The following is a 27500-nucleotide window of genomic DNA, read 5'->3' on the forward strand; positions in this document are numbered from 1 at the left end:
TTGACTAGCAAAGTGTTGGAGGAAAAAAGGAGTTAGAGAAACCTGCCAGTGAAGACCCATATACGACCTCAGCCCGTGCACAGCAGGCCCTGCAGAGACTGGGGAGACGCGACCAGACATGAAATGGGCATCAATAAGTGATGCCAATACCCGTGCTGTACTGGCACCAGTTCTGCACTGCAGATACGGATTAGCGCCTGGTTTTCAGTCCATGCCATGCTGCTGAGCCTCCAGACGAATTTATTTTGCTCCACTGTAACCTTGAAGGCAAAACTCTTGTGTTAAAAATGTTTAAAAAAAAAGCAAGTTGTTGGTAGACCTTGCGAATGTGAACACCAGCGCTCCAGCCAGCACTAATAGGATGTGCTGCCTCGTGAGCAAGATGGGTTCCTGCCCTTCACCCCCGGCATGGTGAGGAGCCAAACACATCCACGAGGAATGGGAAAGTCCTTTGTCTCAGTGGCGGCTCTGGGTGGGAAGAGTGATTGAACACATTACAGGTTAGGGAAGGCAACACTTCCAGGACTGTCCTCCAAACACGAGAATGAGAAAGGAATTGATTTTACCTCGCCCTAATACTCCTTTATAGTAAGAAAGTGCCTCTTTGTCATCTCGGTAGCAGAAGAAACAATCCCAGCCAGCCCTTTTGCTTTCTGTAAGTGCTAATTGATGGGGGGACGCGGCAGCAGGACAGCTGAGCTCTCCTGCAGCGGGGGGACAGCGCAGGTGACGGTCCCCAGCTCTGCTGCAGCCACCTCACCGCCCACCGCCCTCCAGCACCCACAGCCCACCCTGCTCGGATCCCCACACAAAGGACTGAAGTTTCCAGCACAGCCCTGCAAAGAACCCACCGGTTCCTCCTCCACTCATCTGCAGCTTTCTCCTTTCCCAGTAAGGGCTGGTGGGCACCGGCATCACTGTGCATCGGCCTCTGGATCTCCCCGGGGTATTTCATGCTCCAGGGCAGCTCTCTTTACTGATGCTCAGAGCTTATCATAGAATCACAGAACAGTTTGGGTTGAAGGGCCCTTCCCAGCTCCCCCAGTGCCACCCCTGCCATGAGCAGGGACATCTTCACCAGCTCAGGTTGCTCAGAGCCCCGTCCAGCCTGGCCTGGGATGTCCCCAGGGATGGTTCATCCACCACCTCTCTGGCCAACCTGGGCCAGGCTCTCACCACCCTCAGTGTAAAAAGTTTCTTCCTCATGCCCAGCCCAGGCTGTGTGCTTTGGGGAGCTGCTGGCACAGCAAGGCTCTGATCCGTGTTCCCCGCTGAGATCAAAACAGCAGAACTGCCAGTCGCAGTAAAAGCAGCACATCACCCTTATAAATTAACCCACATTTCTTCACCTTCCACCTGCTGGAAGCGCCGCCCTGCGCCAGCACCGCGCTGTTCAGAGGGTGGCAGAGGAGCAGAAACCAGCTCCGTAATCTTGCAGCTAAGATCTGCTTTCAGCTGGGGAGCAAAGGAACTCCTTAGGAAAGCAGGACGTGCTCTCTCTGCAGAGATTTCACACCAGCGTCCAGGTCCATTCATGGAAATTGGTCGTTTGATGAAGTAATTTGGGAGCGGGGCCCCGCACCCACAGCCGGACAACGCTGACATTTCGGTTCTCACCCGGCTGCGCTGCAATAAATGGAGCTGTCAGGTCAGAGTGCACCGTTTCATTTTCATTCAAGCACCTATTTAATATTCATTATGCTATAGGGGGACGTTTTTATGTCAGGAAAAACACAAGTGCTCTCCCAAAATGACTCAAGGGCAATAAAGAATAAATTGTCTTTAAACCTGTATAAGAATGCTGAAGTCACAAACAAGGCATAAAATAACATGGAGCTGGAAAGTGCTTTTTCTTTATTAGGTTTATCAAAGTAAAGCTAGGCTGGCAAGCTTGTTCTATCAAGCAAATGGATGTGGTAAAAAAAAGGAAATGAAAATTCTGATCCATATTCATTGTTTCAGTGTCAGCAAGGGGAAAAAAACCTTCGCTTTATTTTTTTTTCTTCAGAAAGCTAATCTGAAGTTTTACCAAAAAAAACGTAAGCCAAGCTAATAAGGAAGCAAAAGAAAATCAAAGATAATTAATAGAAACAAAGCAAGCAGCAGAAGAGTCCAGACAAAGTGCCTAATATTAAACAAAATGCAGCACATGCTTGACTGCACCAAGCAGCAGCTCCAGGCACCGACAGCATCTTAAGAGGGAGATTTCATTCCCAAAGCTCCCAGCACTGGCCCTGGCCCGCGGCCACCGGCCCCTCATCGGCAACGGGGCCGGTCTCCAAACACACAACAGATTTTTCTTTTCTGTTTAAATTAGGTTTTAACACAGACCTGGCAGCAGCTCCTGAACAGTTGCGCCCATGGACCTGTCATGCTCGCAAAACAAAGCCAGACTATTTCCCAGGTTTAAAAGAGGCTCATGTAGAAGCCTAAGGGAGGACTAGTGACTAAATGGGGGCGGGTGTCTCAAGGCGCATGTGTGCACTTGTATATTTTGCATTCCTACAGCCTTGATAAATAAATGTGTTTTTCTCTGTAAGACAACAAGGCAATTCAGTTTCCAGAAAGTCCTGTATCCCATGGCAAGACCTCGGGAGGAGCTGTTGTTAGTTCTATGGGTTTTTTCCTGGTTGAAGATGATCCATGAGGCATGTACAGCAGTGACAAAGGAACATGAGTTGGATCCCTTCGGCCTTTATACAGCCCGCTGAGTGAGACGCACAGATTCGCACTCCTTTCCCTTACATTTGCATTTGGTCCCATGGGCTCATCAGTACAGATATTTGTGGAAAAAGCTTGATGAGATTGGGAAATTATGCCAGCCCCTGCTCCTCTATTAATAGAAAACACAGAATTACTGAGAGCAGTTTATGTAAATATGCTCTTTCCTCAGAAGAGGACAGTGGTTTTACTGACAAATTGAGTGACATCTCACCTGGCATGAAGCAAATAAAATAGTAAATATTTCAAGTTACCAGTCTGCAGTAATGGAGACTGCATTTGAAAATGATTGCTGTGGATCAGCCATATCATACAAAGGAACAGAATGGCAATGCAACTGCCATGTGACACATCTATATTACAGCTTTTCATCTCAATTTAGTCCCTAAGAGGCTGCATCAGCTGATTGCATTAAATATATGAAGGGCTATTTTCCACCAGTCTGTACTGGAGAAGCAGCAATGTCAAGATGGTTCCCAGCAACAAAAAACATGCCTGAATGTCCCTGCTGCCACCACAGAGTGCAGCGGTTGGTCACCGGGCACAGCTGGTACAGATGTTTGTCTCTGATGCTCCTCTACCCATTAGACAGATGCCATCACAACAGAAACCAGAGCTAGGACAAGGGTTGAGATAAAAACCCCTCATTTTCTCTGCATCAGACCTGTCAGACACTGGAAGATGAAGTGTTTTGCCCAGTTTAAAAAGTAGTGTGGGGCTGTTATAGAAAACAAGAGATCGCTGTACGTTGCTCTGGCATGACCTGTCTCTGCTGGCACTTTTCCTGGCTGTCCCTCAGCCTGTCTGTCACTGGGAGAGGTGGCTCAGACACATGCTCTGGGGTTCAGAGAACATGGTTCTTACACCTCTCGAGACAACCAGTTCACCCATAGCAGCTGGAACACAGTCACTGGCGCTTCAGCAGGGCTACAACCTCCACAAGTTCCACGTAGTGTTGTGTTGGAAGAAAAAAACCTCTCTGCCATAGAGAAATCTCTTCTTTGAAGTCCTACTTCAGATTGCTTATCTAAGGACACGGCTTTTGTTTCATCAAAGAAGACTTAAAAAATTCACTACAAATAGCTAAAACACTGATGTTGACTGCCACTGTAGCCTTTCTGTATGTTTTTTTCTCAAAGCATGGGAGATAATAGATTAAATCTCTGTTGCATCCTGTCACTGAAACCATCCTGTAAGTCCATCCTCAAGTCTACCCCAGCTACTCCACTTAAATAAATCTGGACACACTGTGTCTACCCAACGCACACAAGCCAAGAAGCTCAACCCTTCTGCTGCAGAAAAGCAGCCCTAGAGTATGTTTCTCATGGTACACTTGGATATTTCACTGGTCTGACCCATCAACTCATGGGATGCTCTTCTCTGATCCAGCCACTGACCTAACTGACTAACAATGTAGAAGACAAAACCAAATTGTGCAATTAAATCACTTAATTTGCCACATGAGGTGTTTCAGGATCGATGAATTTGTATTTGTGAAGGGCGCTGAAGGTGGAAAACTCTAAGGAAGCAACAGACAATAACCTAAATAATAATAATAATCCCTAAGTGAAGTCAACAGGCAACACTTACTGACCCTGGATCAGATCCATCTCTGCAAAGGCGGTTTTGCCTGGTGCTACCCCAGTGTCCGAGGAGAGCCTGGACCCGCACATTAATTCCTACTAAACCTGAGTTTCAGAAGGCAGATACCAAAGGCCAGTTGCAATGGAGAGGAAGCGTCACATCATCCCTTGGCCTGACCCTGCTGCTGTGCAGTGCTGTGATTACCAGGCAACGGCAGCAACCTGGAAACACCATTTCTGGGCTTCATCCATCTGCTCAGACACTTCTGCAGAAAAGCTACTCAAAGCTCACTCACACAGGGGTAGGAGCCAGCTTGCACCCCCTCCAAAAATAAAATTACAACTGCTGTCTTACTTACCTGCAAAATTAATGTCTGGTGCTCCACTTCATCCGCACACTGTTGAAAGATTCTTCACTGTTATTATGTTTGAAGAGGTTTTTTTTCCAAGTGTCATATTGGCATGTAACAACCACAATATTCATAACACTCAGGTGAACTTTCATAAAGCACGGGAGAAAATTAACGTTCTTCCCTATCAGAGGAAATGGAATGTGGTTTTTCATTCCATCAAAACATCTCTTCACAGACAGGATAAATCCCATAAATTGCTTTAACCCGTGTATCCATCTGGAGCCCACCCTCTGCAGTATTGCAAAAAAACATGTAATCAAAGTAAATGAGGATAATTACCAACGAGTGCAAATACGGGGTTTCTGGATTCTTTTTCTCAGATGTTTCATATGTGACCATTTTACCACATGTTTACACAGAAAAATAGATTGGAAGATAAAAGGATATGCATTAAAATTCATGCAGAAAGCCTCCTGTAGCCACTATTACAACTATTCGCTCAAATCTGGTCTTTTCTCCCCAAATGTAAAGGTAACCAAACCACAAATAATAACCCATTTCAAGGGGCAGTGGGGTCCCGTGCTATCAGACTTCACTGCGAGAACCTCCTTATTTCTCTCTACCAGGTAGGAACAAGAAACGACTGCGCACAATTCCATTTACTGAACGGCAGTTCAGGTGAATTCATTGCTTTTCACACTTGTGTTTCTATAGTCCTCGCTATCCCGAGGGGTCAGACCAGCATCTTTAAGGCAACTGTATAGATTTCTCGACTGGTTAGAAGCCCTTCACACATCACCTCCCCATCCGCGCAGCTGCGTGGGGCAGGGGGGAGATGCCCTTCCCTGCAGAAACACCCGGACCAGGTGGAATTACAGGCGACTTTCTTCATCTTCCACGTCTGACAGGAGCAGGAGGCATGACCCGCCATAAGCCTTACGAGACGGGTCGTGTCACATCACAGCAGCTTAACGGCACGGCCGGCGGCACAAGTCATGTCAGCGGTTAATTGACAGGAACAGAGTCACCTGTCGGGTCGTGGCTCCGGGAAACGAGTAACACATGCATATTGATGGCAAGTAATAGTCTGCGCACAGATACATCTTCATAAAGATAATATAAATCAAGCTCCTGTCCAGGACAGGCGCATGTCACAGCTGTAAGATGTGGAAGTTAATTCATTTAAATTACGTTCTGAACCAGACAGAACCGTAATCTGTCCCGAGGCACATTAATACATCAAGTATCCTGATCCATCTTTCGAAAGGTCCCGAGTTAATTTTTTTTCCGCATTACTACCGCCCAATTGAAAACAAATCTTGAAATTATATTTAAACTACATCTCTCCTTCCATTCGTAAGTGCAGATTAAGTTGCATATTTAGAAAAAATAAGTCTTTCAAGAAACCAGCTATGCCACGTTAGCAGCAAATGACCTATCGCTAATGATAACTTCATACTTATCAGGACTAATCCAAACTGGAAATGCTCAACCGATTTCTTCCCAAGATATTTTCTTCATTTCCTGATGAAACTGGCCATGAATGTAAGTGCACTTAAGCAAAGAAAACTACACAATTAGGCTCTTCTTCAACACATATGAATACACGCACAAGCTAATTTACAAGTCTTCAGCTATGTAGTCTTGTAGGAATTTTTACACTACTCTGCTTCAAGAGCCAGGACAACAAGTATTTGCTCTTGACTGCAGCACCCAAAGTTTGAGTGTTCAGCGATACTTGTGGGGAGTTCAGCTGGATCCAGCCCCACCAGCCTGGAAGCTCCACAAGAGGATATTTCTGCAGGAAAAATGTTTCATTTTACATGCAAAAGCCCACATATTCAAAGTTATACAATATCCACAGATGTGGTACCTGTGAATGAAGACATCCCATTTCTGAGCATGAAGAGAATGACTGTAGGAATGATGTATTTCTCAGTAACAGGTTTTTTGTGGAGTCTCACTGCAGTTGCTGCTATTTTGTTTTGCATTAGAGAGTGTTTGAATAGAGGAGAGAAAACACCACAGAAGACAGACCTCAGAAAAAAACCAATTTGCACATTTACATCTGTAATACTGAAGTAGGAAACACCTGGCAGCGGACACTGAAATCAATAGCGTTGAAACAAAAGACGACAGAACACAGACTCATCATCTGGTTCCTGTAATAACTACCAAGACAGATTACCAGGGCATTTGGCAAACTCTCCACCCCCAGATGCTTTTCCTCCCAATCACATACGTGTCTCAATGCGATGCCCTAGCTGAGGGTATGGGAATCACCTTCCTGACATGGACCGAGACCTCTTGCCTGTCTTTGGCAGGGGTCAGCTCCAGCTACTTCACCATTCAGTTTAGAAACCTCAAATAGGCAAGAACTGGGAGTAATCCCTCTTCCGTGTCATGACTCCCAGTCAATTTCACAGCTTAATTCGATCCAAAATTATCAAATACATGCAATTACATCGGGACATCTGAATCACCGCACTGTCCAAACTGGACCACGGGTGAACACGGGTTTCACGTGCATGCCAGTGCCGTCTCCCACAGCTGCCCATGAGCCTTCCCCTCTGTTTTACTTTACAAGTTGCTATAGCGTGAGTGGGGACATGGGCTGCATGAAGGCCACCAAAGAGGAGCACAACCCCAGATCCTGGAGCTCCTCACCCCCTGGAACGATGTCCCACATCTCCCGTGCTGGACATCACAGTTTGGACTGTACTTTCCCCTGATGTTGAAAGCGATGACCACATTTGTTATTATTCCACCAACTTTCCCACTCCAATGCCTTTTTGAACAGCGTGCTTGAGTTTATTCTTTCCTTATTCAGAGTGTACCGTTCTCATATCCTGCAGACAAAATATATTAAGACCCGGTAGTATTATTTCTGATAGTTTTTCCCCATGTAACCTTTGCTCTATACATGTGTAACTCTTACTCTATACATGTTACTCAAAGGTTCAGTTAAAACAAGATTCAGGCCCGCAATGTTACTCCTTTTTACACCATAAATAGGTATAGCTCTAAGGCAGAAAGTGGGACCAGCTGAACATCTTCGGGGCCAGCAAGTGAGACAATTTCCCCTGGCAAATCCACCAGCCTTTTTATTTTTAACGCGGGAAGATGAAAGTGTGTTTCTGACCTTACTTTGATGACATGATATCATCTCAATTTGATGCTGCGAGAGAAATGGTGCACAGGTGGGATCCTGACCTGGGGAAGGAGGCCTACCTGCAACACCATCGTCTTTGCAATGAAACCGTAGCATTCAAATCACTTCACGAAGCCGTGAAGAGCAACCCAGCAAGACGAGCGCTGCCTCCTGCCCTAGTTCCACCCTCCTCTTGTGATGATCCGCACTGAAGCAAACGCGGATCAAGAAGGACCGCATGGGTGCTGGTAACGATCCTTTGTTTTCCTCTTCTTTCTAATAATTGGAATAAGCAGCACCACTGAGCTAAAAATAAAACTAAGCGTTCTCCAGGTCTGCAATTATTGTCTCGACTTGTACTTGTCTACAACATTTCTTCCACTAATCACTACTGCGCAAAACATGCCAGAATTGTTTGAAATCTGAGCCCGATCTCAGACACAGAAAAGACTAATAACGAATGTTGTTTACACACATTTAATTCAACACACCAGAAGCAATTTTTCTCTCTCGTTAGCATTTTGCTTATAAATACAAGTCAATACCACAAGATGGCACTTTCTTACTTGCGACACACACTATTAGAAACACCCTCTTCCAATGTTCCCAGATGTTTACGACATGTTAACTTTTCAGTGGTTCTGAAACATTTAAAAAAGCAAGACCTTCTACAAACCGCATTTGTGTTTGATGTATATTAAATGAGGTCAGGTAATTAAATTCAAAAAAAGAATTTATAAATATTTCAGATAAGAAAATTGAAATACAAAAGCAGAGTTTGTATTAATTAAACTGAATAACAATTTAAACTGGTCATAATGTATCTACATGGTTTAATTTAATTTAAAATACTTTTTAAACAATCGAATCCTCCAGCCATTCATCAAAACACCTATCTACTCAACTCTTTAAAAAATATTCTCAGTTAAGAAACCACCTATGCTTTTTCAAAACAATCCTTCTGTCCTGTAGGTGGAAATGAAGAAAAACCATATTCCAGACTAGAAAACAGGATAAGAAGGAAGAAACTTTAAAAAACCTGATAACTTCAGACACTTAACTCATTCTTCCTCGCATTTCTCAAAATACATGATCCAGTTTTAAAGTCTTTGAACGAAATGTAAACACTAGAAAACTCATTGCTGAAATATGTGAAGAATAAAGAACGCTGCACTAATATAGTGCATAATGATGCTGTGTCAAATTTGTCATTTACAATAAATGTCACATTTTCCCCAGGATTGTCATGCCTTTTTTTCTCTAATTCCTTTTGACGTTTGCAGATTCTTTTGTTGTTTTTTTCAGTTCCCATTGCTCAACAGGAAGAGATGAACCTTCTGGTCTCTTCAGGAAAATTTCATAAGATCCAAGTCTTTAATCCCTTTTATTTTTTTGTTTAATAAAGAGGTGGCAAAATGTTAAGCTTGCAATACTTCTGCCTGGTATATAACACATCAGGAGATTCCTCAAAAAACTGAGAAGTCTGAGAGTTCCAAAAAATAAAGCAGTTAAGGCAGCCGATGTCTACATTTGGATTTCTTTTTTATGTTACATATCAATGTCTCCATCGTAGGCTAAGGTTAGAGGCTTCTGCTGTGGAGGAGTGCTTTGATGCTGCTTTGTTTTTTTGCTGCAAGAAAAACAAAGATATTTCAGGGGACAGAATTATAAGCTGTCGTAAGCTCAGAAACATCATCAAAAAAACCCAACATCAACAAAAAAATCATTTTGCAACCAGGTGATGCTGCGGTACAGCGACCGATTCCAAGAGAAACCAGCCGGACCTGCTTGGGTGCTATGGCGTGTGCGGCAGGACACACAGCCTGCCGGAACAGGCGGCCAACTGTGCTCTTCATCTGGAGGGGAAATAAAGCATATTTGTCTCCATGTCTTCTCGCAGCTGACACAACAAGGAATTCCTCACAGAAAAACTGAAATATGAACTGTCTAGGAGTGGGATATTCGCATTTTTTCTTTGGCACGGTATCGAAGCAACAATAATTATTATTGAGAAATACACTTCCTCAGCAGCCTCTGAGTGATGGAGAACTATATGATGTTGTTTAAAAAATCCTCCGTATGCTCCCCTGTGAAGCCACAGAGAAACGGTCGCTACATGGCGTGGAAAATAAGGAAGCTGGAACTCCTAAGCAGAATCCAAACACTGTTATTTAAGCTTTTAACTGGGGGACTGAGAGAGAATAAAGTGACTATGGATGGATGAGGGTGAAGATGCTGCCAGGCCATGGCTGTAGCTGTGTGACCCAACAGGGCTCGAGCAGCTGCAGCGCTAGCGGTGGGAAGGCCAGGCCAGCTCTGCGGTCCTCAGGGACAGCCTGGGCACTGCAGGACACACGGACACCGGTCACTGCTCCCTTCGGATCCTCCCAGACGCATCAATGGCTGCGCTTTTCCAGGTAATCAAACCAGAGAGTGCGACACGAGCTCTGCCACACCAGCTTCGTCATCCCCGCTGCTCCGGAGGAGACCAGACATCTCCTCACCAGTGACACTGGCGTAGACCAGGGCTCCGGTACACCCAGTGCCCTGTTTTTAACAGCGGTAGCAGCAGCTTTAGACACAGGACATGTTTTCACTCGATGTATCAACTGCAAAAACCTATTTAGGCATTTCCTGAGCTGGAGCACATATCCAGAAAACCACAATTAACACCAAGAGACCCAATCTCCCATGAACTGTTACACCACCTCTGAATCCATTTATCTTCCTGGCATGCACAGTTCTCGCCAGTGGAAACCTCACAAGGTAATAATGCACTGTGTGAAAAATAAAATCTTTTGTTTATTTTAAGCGATCATTTCATCAGACGCCTCCTACCACTTATATTGTGGGAAATAAAAATTCCCTAGTGCCCTTTTCTACTCCATTCATGATTTCATAGATATCTATTTTATTCCCATGTGAAACATCATTTTCCAACTGAACGCCCCTATTCTATTTATTCCCTCCTTGAGCAGAAGCCAGTTCTTCGATCCAATCAACCTCCTTGCCTTTTTTCAGCTTGGTTTTTTTTTAAAGAATACAATAAAAAGCCCTTTCTAATCTCAGCAGTCTGAATAAATATAAGGGCCTATTGATAATAAAAAATAATTCTTTCCCTGCATGGCCACCACGCTCCTTCATGATTACGCCGGATTGCATTTACAATCTGGAGAGTTTTAAACTGCTCTGAGGTTGTGGCCAAATGAAGGCAGCTAAGTAAACCAAGCTCCATCCTTTCCTAAAGCCTTGAGGATTAAATCTCTGAAACACAGTGTTGTGATATATTTTGCATTGTTTAAATAAAAGGAAAGTAGCTTTTATTTGAGGACAAAGTACTTGCTATATTTACCACATCAGGTAGGATGTAAAAATCAGGAAAACTATGATGAGGAACCCGCCAGCTGATACTCCATATACCCACATCTTCAGTTTACCATCTGTTGGAAGACAAAGGAAAAATGGCAGAGTTAGAAAAGGAAAGAATAAAAATCTTTATTTTAAAATACACAAATACTGAAGAGATCAAGTAAGGAGAAAAAACACAAGCAAAATTATTAATAGTAGCATCATTGATGGGAAACACAGCAAAGACTGGCTGGGAATAAACCATATACCCCACATTTTCGATAGCAAAAGAAAAAAAAGATTCCTGTAAAATCAATCACTTTAAAGACAAAATCTTAACATTGGCAAGGAGTGTAGATTTTCCTCAATGAAAACTGAAAATCAACTCTTTGCCTTGGTTTTCCAAAGCACTGCTATTTCATAACCTCCCCCCGGCTCAGCTCCCACAGTTCATTATGGGCAGCTCAGGATTTTGGTGCAGCACAAGAAACAACAACCTGGGCTGGGAAAAGGGCCTGGGGAAAGGAGCAGGGGCAGGAGATAATTGCAGCACATTTGCTCGGGAGCCCCCGTGCCTGCTCTGGCACAGGCAGTTCAATGCGGAGCCAGCCAGAAAGGCAGGTAACACCTGATGTGTTTAGCCCAAAGAAAAGAGGACTGAGGAGGGATGGGATTGTTCTCCGTAAATACTTGGGGTCAATTGAGGTAAACACTGGCAAACAGGAGTGAACAAGCTACTTAGAGCTGAAAAACACTTGGGCAACAAATGGGAATAAATTCGGCTTAGAATAAAAACAAGGATGTGCTTTGGAACAGTAAGAGGGATAAAGTTGTGCAAGAGCTTTCGAGTTGTGCCCCGGGAGCAGGAGGGTTTAGGACACAGCAAAGCTCTAGACAGGGCTCACCCTGTCATCCTCGCAGGAACCCCTCTCTGCACATGAGGGCTTGAGAGTGTTGAAACACTTCCATCTGACAGAAAGCCACAAAACATGAAATTTGGACATGTCTTTAAGTTTTGCGTTAGAAATAATAATTTTTAAAGCAGCAATATTTCCGTTTCTTGCTCTGTTCGGGCTGTACAGCTTTCCGTGTGGGGAGCAGCAATAGTATATTTTCCACGTAGCAGTGGTCTGAGCTGATTCACTTCACCAGAGCTGTTAATACCTGCTGGAGGCAGGAACACGAACCCACGCCGTGCCCACAGACACGGTCTGACAGAAGCCATTTCAAACTCAGTCATGCGAGCGGGGAGTTACTTCACGGGACAATCACTGAGCCTATTTTACATTTCATGTTTGAATGATGATTTTTTTTCAAAGGGAGACATTTAATCAGATCCCATTCTTTCTGTCTCTCATGTGAGAACAGCTCTGTTTGTCAGATTTCTGACTGTTTTGTTGTGTTTTTTACTAAAGTCTGGGTATGAAATTTGTTGCCCTCTCAACTGGAGATGGCTATGAAACATTTAGCAGTCCTGCAAAGGGACTGTCACAGCCACAAAAAGGCATCCCGCCTTGTCTGCTATGAAGGCAGCTATGCTTTCCATCCCCAACACAAAGGCATTGGACCATGTCATCCTGCAATTCAAAGAACACTATTTCAATTGCCTCTTAACTTGAAAAAAGTTTCTGTATGTGAACTCCGGCCTCCCAAAGTGTGGTAAAGAAAGGAGAAACACAGCCTGATTCAAAATCGCTTCTGTTCACTCCTGCAGAGCATTTGAAAGAACAAAACCCATCAGCCTCATTAAACTGTAATAAAATTTGTGTTCTAAACTGTAACCGGGAAGGGAAACCACAAATTAACTGGAGAAAGGCACATATACTTTTACTGACATATGTAAGTCCTTAGACATACACAAATGTCAAGGACTGTGGTATTGAAGGGTAGTAAATGCCGTCCATACATGCAGCGTTCACCACAGACCTGCTATCAAGAGCATAACTAGTAGGTAACTGCGGTTTTCTGGCTCAGCAAGCAGTAATTATTGCAAACCCCCAGACTAGTAAGCCTGGGAGCCTGTTCTAGGGGAGTAATTACATATTTTGTCAAGAAGTCAGACAAAGGGGAGTGATTTGAAGAGCACCAGCTCGAGCTGGGGTCTGGAGGGCACGTTCACACTGAAGAGTTACCTGCAGGATGCCATGGGGTTGGTGACACACTTAGCACACACGGGAACACGTTTATTCCTTTCCCATATATTGTTTCCATAACATTCCTGCCCTAAAATTAAATAACGTTATGTTCTGTAAAAGCTCCTTAGTCCCTATTTTGGTCGCATAGTCCCTGGGGGAGAACTGGCTCACAGATGCTGCACTGAGGTCAAGCCCACCAGAAGCTTTCAGGGCTGCAGCCTCGAAAACAGATTTAAAAAGAGAGGATTGCAGCATCCACCTACACCTCTCTCCCTTTTTCTAACCCTGTAAAGGTACCAGCTGAAGAGATGACACCTAAGTAAGACAGTCTACAGAGAGCCATGGATGGTGACAAAGAGGCAATTAACCCCAAACCTGTGCCTCAAACTGCTGGTGAACCGCGTGGGCTTCTAGATTATGGGTTTGATCAAAAACCAGCCAAATTTCAAAGGCTTCGGGCCAAGCTCTATTAGCTTGGAGACTGTCAACGCAAAGGTTAACTACTGTATGCAAATCAAATATGGAAATGTAACATTCACAGTGTGATCACATATATCAGACAGAATTATGGCTCCCTGAATCCCATAACAGAACCTTTTGTTGTATGTTTTCTAAAGTCTCGTGTTCATTACAAACTAACAGAAAACAAATGCAACGTTTAGGTAACAGAAGAGGTGGAAGACTGCACCGCCATGATTTTAAAATATGGGGAGAACTACTGCATTTCAGTAAAACTTAATGTGCCTGTCACCTTTGCCTTCCATTTTAAAGTCCTATTTGCATTTTAGAAATTTATTTTGAATAAATTCATCTTGCAAAGTAACAGTCAAAACAGTAATCGGCTACCACAGCTACAGCACCAGTCCCGTGGACCAGTCTGGACTCATCCATTATGCAGTTCCAACTGGGAAACACTTGTGGTGTGGAAGTCAAAGATCCACTTGCGATGCTCTGCACGGGCACAGCAGCTCGCCTGCTTTTTGTGTTTTGGGGTTTTTTTAAACTTCTTAACTTTTTTAAACGTCTTAACTTCAACAGTTTAAACTCTACACTTTCTACCCTGTTTCTTTTTCATATACTTTTGAAATCTGGCCAGAAACAACCAAGGTTTTCTGTAATGAAATCTTAAGTACTTTCTGCTCTGAATCTTCTGAAGCGCTAGTGATCAATATCTTTCCCAGCCCAAATATATTACTTCTAGAAACATCATCAGATAATAGTTCTGAGCACTGACCCCCCAAAATCACACGAGTATACTTTTGCAAAATAATATTGCTTTGTTCCGCCGTTCCTATCTCTCAACATAAGAGCTTGTGATTAGTCTGCACAGGCACAATGGAATGAAAGACGGCACATGAGTTAGAAACTGGAAGGCTGCTCTGCAGCTCCCAGACACAATCTCTGATGTTATGATCTACAAAGCTTGTATCTTTCTTCTACAGAAACGTTGTAAAGACAATTTATTCCATTCATATTTAAGTTTTTCACCTGGATTAAAAGGTTGAATAGACCATCCTTTGAAAATGTCATGCATTTTTGAGTTGACAGGTTTATTTTTTCCAGCAATGGTCTTAACATCAGCTTTCTTATCTTCTAAACCTGGTACCTTCATGCAGTAATCCAGGAAACCATTTGATCTCATTATTTCTGTATATCCTCGCTCACAACCGCAGACTCCTCTCTAGGTGATAAAAGGGAATTCAGTATTAAATCAAACAGTATACTCTTGCAGAACAGTGCAAAATGTAGGCAAACCATGAAAAAACTACAATGTATATCCTGCACATGCACGTTCACCACCAAACCAAACAAACTAGGAACTTGGTGCCTGCAAACTCATTTCAGCTCAAAAAGCCAACATATATTTGGGGAATTGGTTGAAAAAAAGAGTCAGTAATGACAGAGCAGCCCAACATGGCAACCTTTTCATCCTAACAGGCATCTGTGGCTTGATCCAAACTCCTCTTGTCAATAACAGTGTTCCCCACTGACCCTGTTGGGCATTAGAAGAGACGAACACGAAACCATCCCACTTCAGACCCAAACCCTCCCCTCCTGCTTCCACTCCGGTATTGCACAGGGCTCTCTGAAATGAAGCTTTCTCTCTCACAACCAAACATCCACTGCCCTGGATCAGTTTAAGCAGTTTCTTCAGGAGGTTTCTTAGAAGTCTGTGGTTTGCTAAATAGATACTCCATTTTCTGGATTTCTACTTTAAAACAGCTTTTTTAGATTGTTTTTCATTGCTAATTATAATTACAATGTCTGTCTGAGGGTCTCATACCCTCAGTTACCATCCAAACAAGCAACTGCTTTACAATCTCTGCGATAAGAATTTGACTTTTGACATCGATTTTGTTGCTACAACATCCCCCACTTGTTGACAGGCGTGATCCTGAGCTTTTTTTGACAAAAGGTGAAGTCTTGAGAGTTTTTATAGCTAATAAATTCATGATTACCAATCATTTTTATGTTCCTGTAGGCTCTGAGCACTCTCACAACTGTTCTTTCATCCACACTCAGCTGCCCATGAGCTAATTTACAATGGTAATTCCTCAGCTGAAGCTGAGAGCTGTACAGTCTATTTGCAAAATATAAATATCTAAACCCCACCTGTTCCTGGCTGCTTTAAGGTTCTGGGTTTTATACTCCATCACAGTACTGACATGGATAAGGCATTTTGGGAAGTTCTCACTCTGGAGTTGAGTACTGCAGGAAGGGACATTTGTAACCTCTGGGCTCATGTCTGCAAAGAAGTGGCAGTGGTTCCAGGATTCAGCACGTGTTGCAGATGCTCAACATGTCAGCAAAACAGCTCAGTTCCAGGTTTTGCTTCAGAAGGCAGTATGGGGCTGGTGGGATCACGTGCTACAGCTTCCCCATGCTCACAGGGGCTTCCTGTGCCCATGGAGGAGAAGACACACTCTTTTAACTCCGCTTTTATGGAGTTTAAACAGTCCATTTTCTAAGGACAGTATAAGAGCAGTCAATGAAAAGTAACCCAAGAGGTTCCAAAACCCCTCCACGGAACAAACCCAAACCTGTAACACCACATAAACACTCCGCCGCTCGTTCGTGCAGGTTTATGGTTTCCCTTCAGAGCGAAATTCCCACAACGTCCTCAAGGTGGTACCATGGACACACCAAACTATTTTCTAGGTCCTGGAATTCGTTTAAGGCACGGAAGCTAATTGAACAGATTTTGCAGTGTTAATCTCTCAACCATATTCTGCAGCGACCAGCTACCTGTGTGCAGTAGGAGAATGGTTTGCTGCACGGCGGGCTGCAGTGCCGAGCTTGTGCGGGTTTCGTCCGAAGAGCACACCCTCCTGTAAGAGAAAATACTTGGTGCCTTCAAGGGCATGTTTTACAATATTTTTTACTTGCATCACCATAGTGTAAGAAACGCTTACTTGCTTATTTTATATAGTTAAATACTAGTCTATTGAGCACATTAGCATAATATCTGTAGGCATTGCATTAATTAACTTAACTTAACAAGGCAGGGAATTATTATCATAGCCATCTTGTTAATGGAGAACAGAGATATACAGATTTAAGCAATTTGCCACAGGCCATATAGAAAGTTGGGGACAGAATCGGGAATTAGATGCAGATCTTCTGTGTCCTCATTAATGTCTTATCTACATAAGAAGACATAATCCACATAATGCCTTTGCCCATTCTCACTTGAGGAAGTCTGTGCTTCTACAGAAATAAAAACATGTTAACGAGTTCTCAGCAACCTTTGCACATACAACTTTTGTTATTATCTTATCTAGTCATTATAAATAGAACTAGATAAGGACATCTGCATTTTCATTTCTACTCTCTCCTCATCCACCCTGTGCATATTGAGAGAGATCCTATGAATGTGAAAGCCCTATTGCCTTTGCTTCAAAGTGCTGACCATGAATTTCCCTTTTCATCCTGTGCGGGCAGGATTTGTAGGTCACGGCAGCAGCAGGAACCTCACAGTTGGAGTGATTTGAGATTCCTGTGTGCTGAACAGAAGAAAAGGTACAGAAGCTGGGCTCTCTATCACGCGTGTGATGTTCTCTTCTGTTCTCCACAGTCACAGGAAGGTTGCACTAACAGCTGTGCAAGCCAGCTCAGGAGGCCTTTTTAGTGCATGTACACTCATTTCTTCCCATGACCAACCCAACAGTAGGGGTAACTCACCCAAATACTCTCACGTAATAATGCGTGATGATGACCTGACAGCAAGGCTGGGGAGCTCCCATCTGTCTTTCCTACACACAAATCTGAACTGAAATCCTGGAGGAGCTAGGAAGGATTTCCACCTTCCCTTTGAGAAACTGATACAGAAGAAGAAAAACCCAGATGAGACTTTTCATTCATAATCATTCATGGCTATTTGTGGACGTACCTGTGACATTTATTCCATCTGAGCGCTGACACCACACGGTGCGTACGTTGTCTCGCCAAAGGCTGGTTTTCCACAGGTAGTCATAACACTTCCCTCCTGCAGTATCAATACTCATTAGTCTCCACCTTGCAACAAAACCAGAATAAACTCTCGAACAGGAGGAAGCAGCACTCTGGCCACACTACCTGAGCAAGGCCGTGTTTGCATCGCTTGTCCGGAGCAGCTCTCCTGGTTCTCAGGAGACTGAACGATAAAGGTCCTGGATCGGGACTGACGCCCCGTTGTCTCGAAGCTCCTGCCATGGATGCAGGTGAGCTCGCAGGAGCTCCACTCTGACCACTCTGTCAGGTGGCAGTCACCTGCACGTTGAAAGAATAAATCGCAGGTTTTTGAAAGGAATCAGCCCTAAAGGATAAGGACAATCGAAGCATACAACAGCTTTAAGAGTGTAATATCCTCAGTTTACCACCCAGTGGTATGTAACATTCAGACTTTCTGCTTCATGGGGAATCTCATTTTCTCAAAAAAACAGATGAAGTGATCTACAAACAGCAGACTGAGCTTTTTCCTGATCTGCTGAAGTACGAATTCGTACTACAACAGCTGACAGTGCTCAGAGCTACAGAAGCATCTCCATCCCAGACACCTATCACAGGCAGAAACGCACCGTCACTTTCCAAAGACTTTACCTGGGCAAGGCACAGAGCACGGTAACTGCAGCACACTCTCTTTCAATGGCAGCTCACCACATAATGCATTTTCTACTGGTTTGGATGTAGCAGAAACAGATGCATCATGTACTACACACGTGAGGTTGCGGACTTGCAATCCTTCTCCACACTGTCCACCCTGCAAAATGATAGAAAGGAAGAGAGACGCACATTGTTGATGTTAGCAGATGACAGAACACAGTCGATTTCACCTAAAAGGACTTCAAAGATATAAATTCATCCTTTGGACTGCAATACTATCCACAGTTACGGGAACACAGGAGATCTTCTCTGTAAACATCTCTTACACAAGCTCAGAGGCAGAGCCACACAGAAAAGCGTATTGTAACCAAATTTGTAGAAGAGTTGGGTACCATTTGGGTCAGTCCTTCAAGCCTTTTACTAGAGCCAGTGAATTTACTGATTCCTCATTAGTGCCCAGTCACATGAATACAGAAATGTTTGGTTTCTCTAAAAAAGCCAAGGGCAGAGCCTGCCCCTAAGGAACAGACACTTCCACTCACCTTCTTTGAGGACACAGCCCAACAGGACCACTTCCATGGGTTAAACCATGCAACAGCAAAAATCCTCCAGCACACTTAATTGGGCTGCAAGGGTTCTTGCGCACAAGGGTGTTTGTGCAGTTTCTTAAAGGGAACTATTGGTTCTGCAGTGGACAGAGGTCACCAACTTGTGTCACATACTCTACCAAAACACCATCCCAAGTCAGGCACAGCCTGCTAGCACTGAACCCCATGCGAATGAACAACAAGAGGCATCATCTGAGCCGCCTCATGCTTGTCAGCCCAGTTCTGAAACAGCCATACACCAAACTGCTTGCTGAAGAAGACTTCCTTTACCAAAAAAATCAATATTGTTTGGCTAAAGCAACAATCAAGGGCTCAGAATGCTCTAAGAGTTGAAGCACTGAGGCTACTGTTTCTTGGAGGCTGGAATTGTTTCATTCTCGTCTGAAAACCAGAGCTGCAACGCTGTCTGAGGTGCACACCTGAAACCTGCGTGATGCTCTACAAACGTGCGCTCAAAGCCTCATGGAAATGGCACTTTACAAAATTCAGGAAATAAAACCCAAGAAGAAGCATGAAACATTGTTTTCATATAACCAAGGGAAGTGCCCCTTTGGATCACTTGGCAGTGGATTCTCTTAAAATAATGGACTTCATCTGCAGAACAGAACGGTCCCTACCGGGTGCATCCATTCCGTGGCGTGTTTGCTGCAGGAACGGTTCCTGCACACACCCGGGAGCTGTTTCATTCCCTCCATCCCTTCTGCTGCAGATGCACAATGAAATGGAAATAAAAGCATAACTAGCTGGATTTAGACCAGTTGCTAATCGAAAGCGTCTGAGAGAAGTATTAGTGCAGATTTAATATATGCAGCCAGATTTCAAATTTTTAACACGGTGTTTTGCTTTAGCCAGTACGTAACTTACTGTTCTAAATTACTGTTTCACTGCTGAAACCTCTATTGTGGTGTGAGATTAATGGTGTGTGAATAACTCATGTGGCTGTCAACTGGGTTAGAGCTCTTAGAGATGGCTGGTGGGAACGGAAGACGATGTGGAGAGAATGCTCGGGGGAAATGGGCACTGATCAAACTGTGGTGTATTTCCAGCTCAAAGCCACTCAAGGAACTACTAAAGAATACTGAAAGGAGAAAAAGAAGTTTTTAAAATGATATTCTTGCATAAATGTTAGTATTTATATGCATATCACTAGAGAAATATTTATATGAATAGAGATACAAATCATAGGTGAAAACCATACATTTTTTGGTACAGCAGTCGCCACTATAAAAGTCCACACACTTCAAAGCAATTTCTTAACTCTTCTCTCATGTAATATTGGAAATACATTCATTTTCCGATGTTTAGAATAAAAAATAAACAGAAACTGTGGACTTTCAAACAATTCCAAAGATAAAGGTTCACTTTTTAACAGTGCCTTTCCTTCGCATGTTTTCTTTCAAGACCAACAGTGTATTTTTACAACCAACTGAACACATTTCATACATAAAATGTCATCCTGTCATTTACGGAGTGCAATAGTTTTTGGTATATTTGGCAAGGTCATAAGCAATGGAGGAGCACCGCATTAACTTCCTTATCATCTTAAAAATTATTCATGTCCCCAAAATTATACATTTGAAGATGTAATTAATAGATGTGGAATCAGTGGAAGTTCGCTGCAGGAATGGCACACTGAGGATGCAGGGAATAGCTGCTAATCAGAGGAGAACTGCCAAGGAGATGATCACATATTCAAAGCTCAGGGGATCAAATCTGTATTGTAAATGCTCTTCCCTGGAAGACGTGATCATCTGAGGTTTGCCCAGAACCAGGATTCGCCTCTCGAGTCACGAGCTCCCGGCAGAAATCACGCATGGATTTGACTTCCAGAGGGGATTCCCTCCACTTGGCTGCAAAAATCTCTACTCTGACCCTCCAGAGGATTCAGAACCCACCATGGGTTCCCTAAATGGAGCGTGGAGGTCCAGGCCCCTCCAGGAGCACTTGCACAGAGCCTCTAATCCCAACCCACCACTCGTAGAATAAGCAGCAGGTTTACACCAGGACTTCGTTTTGCCAGCCAGGAATGCTTTGAATTGACCAACATGCCAACAGTATCTGCACAAACCTTCTCTCACATCACCCTCTGATATTTTCCACGTATAACACGCTAACAATACAAAAGAAAACAGTCCTAATGAGATGCTTTGCCCAGACGTGCTTTCAAAAGTCTTCCCCTTTCAGCTTCTACTGGGGTTCATGCGTGTTCACAATGATTTTAGGTAAAGAGTTGATTGGGCAAAGCTTTCAGGAGCTGATGAGCACTTAATCAGGTAAAGTTTTCTTTAATGAGGAAGCGTTGTGTGATCACATTTAAGGGAATTATTTTAAAACACTTTAGCAAGGATGGGTCCTTAGCCTTCTTAAGAACGTTAGGCAGCTAGCACCTGATAACGTCCAGCTACTTCACTTATGTTCCTTTAACGGAAAAATTATGAACAGTGTCAGCCACTGTTAATTTTCATTATTTTTTTTTTTCTAATCAGGGTAAACCACTTCAACTCCAGTAGGAAAACGATTAATGTAATGAAACCCTTGAAGATTAGGTGTATTGACCATTTTCCAAGTTCTGCATCCCCACGTCTGCCAGAGGTGTGCCTGTCACATGTGTAATTACCTGGAGACCAATGCACAGATTCCTGTACCGTGAAAATCAGCAGCACAGAACACTTAGTGGGCTTTATTCCTAAACATGCAGACACTTCTAATTATTCACATGAAGTCAATTTAGCATAACATAGTCCTTCTACAATTAAGAAATGCAGTCTCAGTTATCTCAAATTACAAGGCAAAATATTTCAGCCTTATAATTAATTGTCCTGTTTATATTAATACAGGAAGACACTTCCACAAAATGCATTTTGGTCACACCATAGCATGCATTTACCTTCTTTCACAAAGCATCCTGTAAAACAGGACTTCTGCAAGCTTTCTTTAGAAAGTAAGCTTAAGCTTCTTTTCCAGTAAAGCACAGGAATAAATCATCCTGTATTTATGAACTACATTTAATTCCTAAGCACCTCATTAAAGCGAAGCAATCACAAATAAAATGGCTCCTCTCCAAAACAAAGCAAAGGGGAGAGAAACTACATCACAGTAATTTAAAGAGAGAAGCGGGCTCTATCTCACTGAAAGCACGGGATGGTATCTGGGCTAGGGAAGGCTGTGATTACTTGCTCTGAGCTGAAATTTAGCTGGGTGCTGGATGCACACACTTTTAATCTGCATGATGCGTTGTTTATCTGGAGTTTGCCAGGGCATTAATTCCGCTTCCCTACTAATTCTTTTATCAGCTCTGTTACCTCCTACTGTTGAAGGTCTCTTCCCTAATGTTTAACAGAATCTGCTTATGTTAGCTCCACAAAATACCAGCTGATGTGATCGTTTGGTTATGTTTATCTTACATGTAAATAAATACTGAGCACAGTACATACAAGGACTATATTCCTCATTGCTAGGAGTCCTTGTTCATTATAGAATATTGTTTTATGTTTCTCTGATTTTGGACTGTCCAAAGACTATCGCACTCCAGATTTCCTTTGTGAAAACCTGGGGAAATTCTGGGTATTTATCCTGCCACGTGCAGCATTCACTACACGTCCATCTACCTCAGCTAGAAACCGAGTAGGTATTCAAGGCATTTGCAGCGCGGTAGAGGGCAGAGCAGAAAACACAAGGGATGTGTCTTCACGCACATCATTGGCTTCAGTTTCCTAGATGGTTAAATGTGGAGAAGCAGCCACAGATGCGGGAGCACACAGGGCACATTTCCACCCAGCCACACTTCTCCCACCTGTATCTCCGCAAATCCGGCCCTGAGCAGCACGAGTGGCCGCCACTCCGCCTGAGAAAGCTCAGTGTGAGTCACCTCTGCTTAAGCTGGGTTACCGACTAATACGTTTTAATATTGGAAATAGGATCTAACAGATAATGAAAGAAGAAGTATAGGAGGGGAGAAAAAACAATCAATTGAAGCCGGCAAGTCACTGTCAGGGAGAGAATGACGGCTCCAGTGCCAGCAAGGCAGAGGTGCTGAGTGTGGGTACAGCACAACGCAACTGAATCCAGCCACTCTTAGATCATTAGAAAGATAACTGGGCTAAGGAAAAGTAGAAACCAGCACCTCACACAATAACTCCTGCTATTGTACTGGAGACCTTGTGGGGAAAGACCTCTTATACAGTACTTTAAATTAAAAATAAAAAGGAAAATATAAAAAAAAAAAAAAAAAGATTAAGCACTCTTGAAATCTAGTGTGTCTGTTTTCCTGTTATTTTATATAATTAAATTATAGGTCACAATGACTATGCCCACTCAAGCACATTTACTCTGTAAATCTCCTTTAACACCTCTATAAACTCATGGTACTTGCACCCGTATGGTTATAAATCACTGCCCATGCCTGGAAGATGAGGTGCAGAGGTTTACCACTCCCGAGCCCGCCCTGCGTTCTACAGATCGTACCAGCACCTGCCACACAGACACCTCTGAGCCGCGAACAATCCACCCTGCCATAAAATACTGATTTGTTTTGTTGATGACCCGGCGGCGGGGACCCCCGGGGAGGGCAGGGGGAGCCGTACCTGGACTGTGCAGGGGGTCCATGGGCCCAGCAGCCAGCTGTAGCAGGGCTTCACCGGGCAGCTGCGGTGCTGGCTGAGCTGCTGCGGGCAGGCTCTGCCCTCACCCGCTGCCCGCAGGACCACCGAGCGCACACGCACCATCTGGCCTAGGCAAGGAAGAAAGAGAAGCAAAGTTCCTGATTTATCCTTATTCCTAGTTCATTTTCCACCACTAAAACTGGGTAAAAACAAACAAACAATTAATTGGAAAGACTATTTGTATAATACAGATGCAATTATTAATTCTAAGGGATACTCTGATAGTTTTACACACTGTTTTTAAACACAGTTTTCCAAATAGATTATTTGTTTATGCAGCACATTTAAATACTTGACTAAACCCTGATTATTAAATATGACAAGAAAATCATTCCTATGGCAGCATCGTTTCTAATGTTACACATTCAATATGCTTCCAGAGATTTTTAACAAATGAAACTTTCTTTTTATTACCAATTATGTGCATCTAATTTGAAAACCACAAACATTCTAGTGGCTATTACCATCTATAACTGATTCTGCCATTTCCATTAAAATCCTATTTATTATTGGTGAAAACTTCTTCAGCTTCTTCAGAATGGAAAAAGCAATTATGTTTCTACTTTTGAAATAATAAAACTGAATATATTCATTAAAGTTACAGCAATTCCATTTCTGTCTTCTTTGCTGCCCGTTTACGTCCAGGAATGTTTTCACTCAAAATGTTTCACTTAGAGTCCTGGCTCCAATTAAAAAGAGAAGTGGAAAAAGAAAAATATAAAGCCCTTATGCAATGGGATGCAGAAGATTGTGCTGGGGATAAAACTTCTGCCTTGACTTCTGATAGGTGTGGATTTGAGAGGCAGTAAAAGAAAAACAAAAGGTGTGGGTAATAAGGGCACACACATGTAACAAGCGAGATGCAAGAGGTAATTGCTAAGTCACTGGAAAGCGATAACGAGTTGCGGTGGGATCTCCCGTTTGTATCGCGGTCGTTCACCTGCAGTGGTGAGCAGAGGGGAGTTGGGAGGATCGAACACCCCTGCGATATCCAGCCAGATCCGTTTCCCAGCTATTTCTGCACCCACTTTTAATTAATGGTACTGGAGCTGGGTTTAGGGTACATTTTTAATAACTGCCACCCTGGCTGTCTACAGAGCAGGGGTTCCAAAAACATTTTAGCAAGTGAAAAATAAAAGTAGACACACCTGAAAAAGCTACTGAGAGATACCTTGGCAAGCTCTATTACCTTTACAATGCTATTCCATTGCTCTGACCCATTGAACTCCATTTATAAACCCATTTAAACCAATTTTAAAACTTCTTCCTTTTCCAATTCTAATCCTCTGGACCTGGGGAGTTTGTAACAGAAGTGATGATAAAAGCTCTTATCCACATGACTGTGCATTCAGCCATCACGGAATCAGATTCATTAGGAGGTGGAAAAGAAACCCTACCAGCTGAGAGGAAAGGAAAGGCGAGAAACTCCTGCGGTTCACCAGGAGTCAGAGAAAGGGAGGAGAAACCCCCAACCCACTGCCAGCAAACCCCACCGCAAAGCCCACAACTCCCTCTTTCTTCCTCTTTGGCAGCGGACCAAATCTCCCAGATTCTTCTTAATTCCAGCTACAGAAAAGGAGATCTCCTAAGCTGAAAAGATCTGATTTCATTAGGAGGGGCTTGAAAGTCTGAAGCGTTCATCACACTATTTTAATTAAAGAAATAATTGCCTTTCATACACCCTGTTTAACATTTTTCTAGCAAAACGTAAATGGGAAGATCATTGAACAGAAAACGCGATTTGCCTTTTAAGAGGAATTAACAACCTTTCTGAATTTATTTACATTTTCCTACAGTTGGTTTCCCAAACCATTTAAACTCACTACATTCGCAATGGTCAGCTGGTGCTTGCCTCATTTAGTCTATCGCTTTCTTTTTATTCTGTGAATAAATCATTGAAGAAATAGATGTTGTTGAAATCTGTCTTTGCACAATCACTGCAGTGAGTTTCTTAAAGCTCTGATTTTTTTTTACTTTTCCCATAAATATTATGTAGGTGCTTGGTTACCACTCAAGCAGCAGCAGACCTCCCTGTCTTTACTTTTTAAATACCTTATCTTTTGCTGCCTATGGAGAATAGAATCTCACTGCATCTGAAATTAATTTTCTTCCAATACAAATTCTGGAAAAGTCAAAGCAATCCTAATTGTTTCTTTAATTTCCCAATCAATTTGCCACATCTGCTGCCTCTGCTCTGCAGTGTTGAATGTTATAAAAATTAAGGCAGAAAGTGTGCTGAAAATGTAACTGAGTATTTGTTCATATCTTCAAATTAGTCACTAGTTTTGAAAGGGAGAAAAAAAGAGACTAGTCTGGTTAATGCTGGTCACTTAAAATCCTGTTCTGCACCAGCGGCAAAAATTTCATCTCAGAAACACAGGATCATATTTTCAAATCAGAAGAATAAGATTATTTTACCCCTAAAAAAATCTCGCCGTTCCTTGCATTTCATCCCCACACAGTGATGTGTCACGGCTGAGACCAAGATGATTAGAATTCCTGCTAGAGTTCATCCCCGTCAAAATTACGGACACGTTGCAATCTGTTTGATGAGGGTGAGCAGGGCATATAAAACAAAGCCCTGTCAAACAACCGCAAGACTAGAGCGGGGATGAAGTTCCTTAAATACAGGTCAGGCTGGATCAAGTCACATGCAAACGGGACTGGTGATAAATGGGGCTTTTAATCTGCTTTGCAGTGCCAGTCCCACCAGCGGGCACTGGGGTGTCCACGGCTGCGGGAGAGGTTCTGGTGGCTTCTCTTCCAGTTGGAGGAGCAAGTGCAAAAGAGTCACGAAAGCTTGTTCTTCAGGAGGCAAAAGCGAAAGTGCTTTCCCAAATTGGTGAAGAACCAGTAAAAGAGTAACTGTCAAGTTTTTCAGATGTCTGCACATCCCCGTCCCACAGGTCAGGCTGGTGTGGGCTGCACTTCTCTGCAAGCTGCTACAGGCTCTTCTGGGCTTCGGGGACACTGGGGAGCTCAGGTGAAGTCCCCTAGTTTATCGGATAAAGTCAGCTTTCTAAGTGACAAAGCTTGGGTTTAGGTGTTTTTGTACTATTTATTACTCCTGTTAGACAACTTGGGAGAAATCATACGGGATTAGAAGATGTTTACATAGAACAAATCAGCTTCCGCACGTATTCATTTGCCTTAACAAAGGAAACACAATTAGCTGGGGATTATCCATACGGAACAACTTTCCAGTAACTTTGATTCAGGCTGTGGGAGCATCATCCATTAATGCAGTCCTATACATCTTTTCATAGCAGTACAGCAAATGATATGAGGAACTCTAATATATAACCAACATCAGCCTAAAGCCTGAACAGCTGCTGCCCAGAACTACGGCTGCAACAGGCAAATATCAGTTACACATCTCCGCAGGCTGGAAAGAGAGATCTACTTCACTCATCATCATTTATAAAAATCAATATATTCGCCTCTGGCTGCTGTGTACCAGAACCATATTTGCTGTCAGCGCCACATACACGGCAGCAGCACTTCATGTTTAAATGCGTTGTTCCATAAAATAAAACCTGAGCAAGAGAAAGGTACTATCTATTAAAATGTATCATAGCAAACCACGTTACTGGAAGAGATGGACAGAATAAAAATGTTAGCAACAATGCTTGAGTTAAGAAACACATGAAAACGTAAATCCAGCACCAGTAAATTTTGATCTGAATTATATTTATATTATGTTTCTCTTTGAAGTAGTTTATGGTACTTCAGCAGGGCCTTAACACACTCTCCAAGAAAAGCCAGAAAATTATTGTGAGCAGAGCCAGTAACAGTGTGCGCAACTGATTTTCTGTGAGTTATTACTCACTTATTACTACTTACTTAGCTTTATCAAAT

At 43.1% G+C, this 27500-nt stretch overlaps 1 protein-coding gene across 6 annotated transcripts in view; it reads right to left on the minus strand.

Moving 5' to 3' along the window:
- Positions 1-8269: 8269 nt before the first annotated feature.
- The window catches only part of THSD7B (thrombospondin type 1 domain containing 7B), a 370487-nt gene continuing 351256 nt past the window's right edge, over positions 8270-27500 (minus strand). For 4 of the 6 annotated variants that reach the window (XM_065841421.2, XM_071810742.1, XM_071810741.1 and 1 more), the window contains exons 22-29: positions 23565-23710; positions 18371-18530; positions 17867-18040; positions 17682-17777; positions 16538-16620; positions 14780-14972; positions 11161-11248; positions 8270-9438 (exon numbers count right to left, since the gene is read on the minus strand). In XM_065841421.2, coding sequence (XP_065697493.1) covers positions 9357-9438; positions 11161-11248; positions 14780-14972; positions 16538-16620; positions 17682-17777; positions 17867-18040; positions 18371-18530; positions 23565-23710 — 1022 coding nt within the window. In that variant the 3' untranslated portion in view covers positions 8270-9356. Of the gene's footprint in view, positions 9439-11160; positions 11249-14779; positions 14973-16537; positions 16621-17681; positions 17778-17866; positions 18087-18370; positions 18531-23564; positions 23711-27500 lie in introns of those variants that run through there. The other 2 variants (XM_071810745.1, XM_071810746.1) reach the window with 2 other exon arrangements.

This window comes from Patagioenas fasciata, chromosome 7 (genome assembly GCF_037038585.1).
Source record: "Patagioenas fasciata isolate bPatFas1 chromosome 7, bPatFas1.hap1, whole genome shotgun sequence".
NCBI classification, from domain to species: Eukaryota; Metazoa; Chordata; class Aves; order Columbiformes; family Columbidae; genus Patagioenas; species Patagioenas fasciata.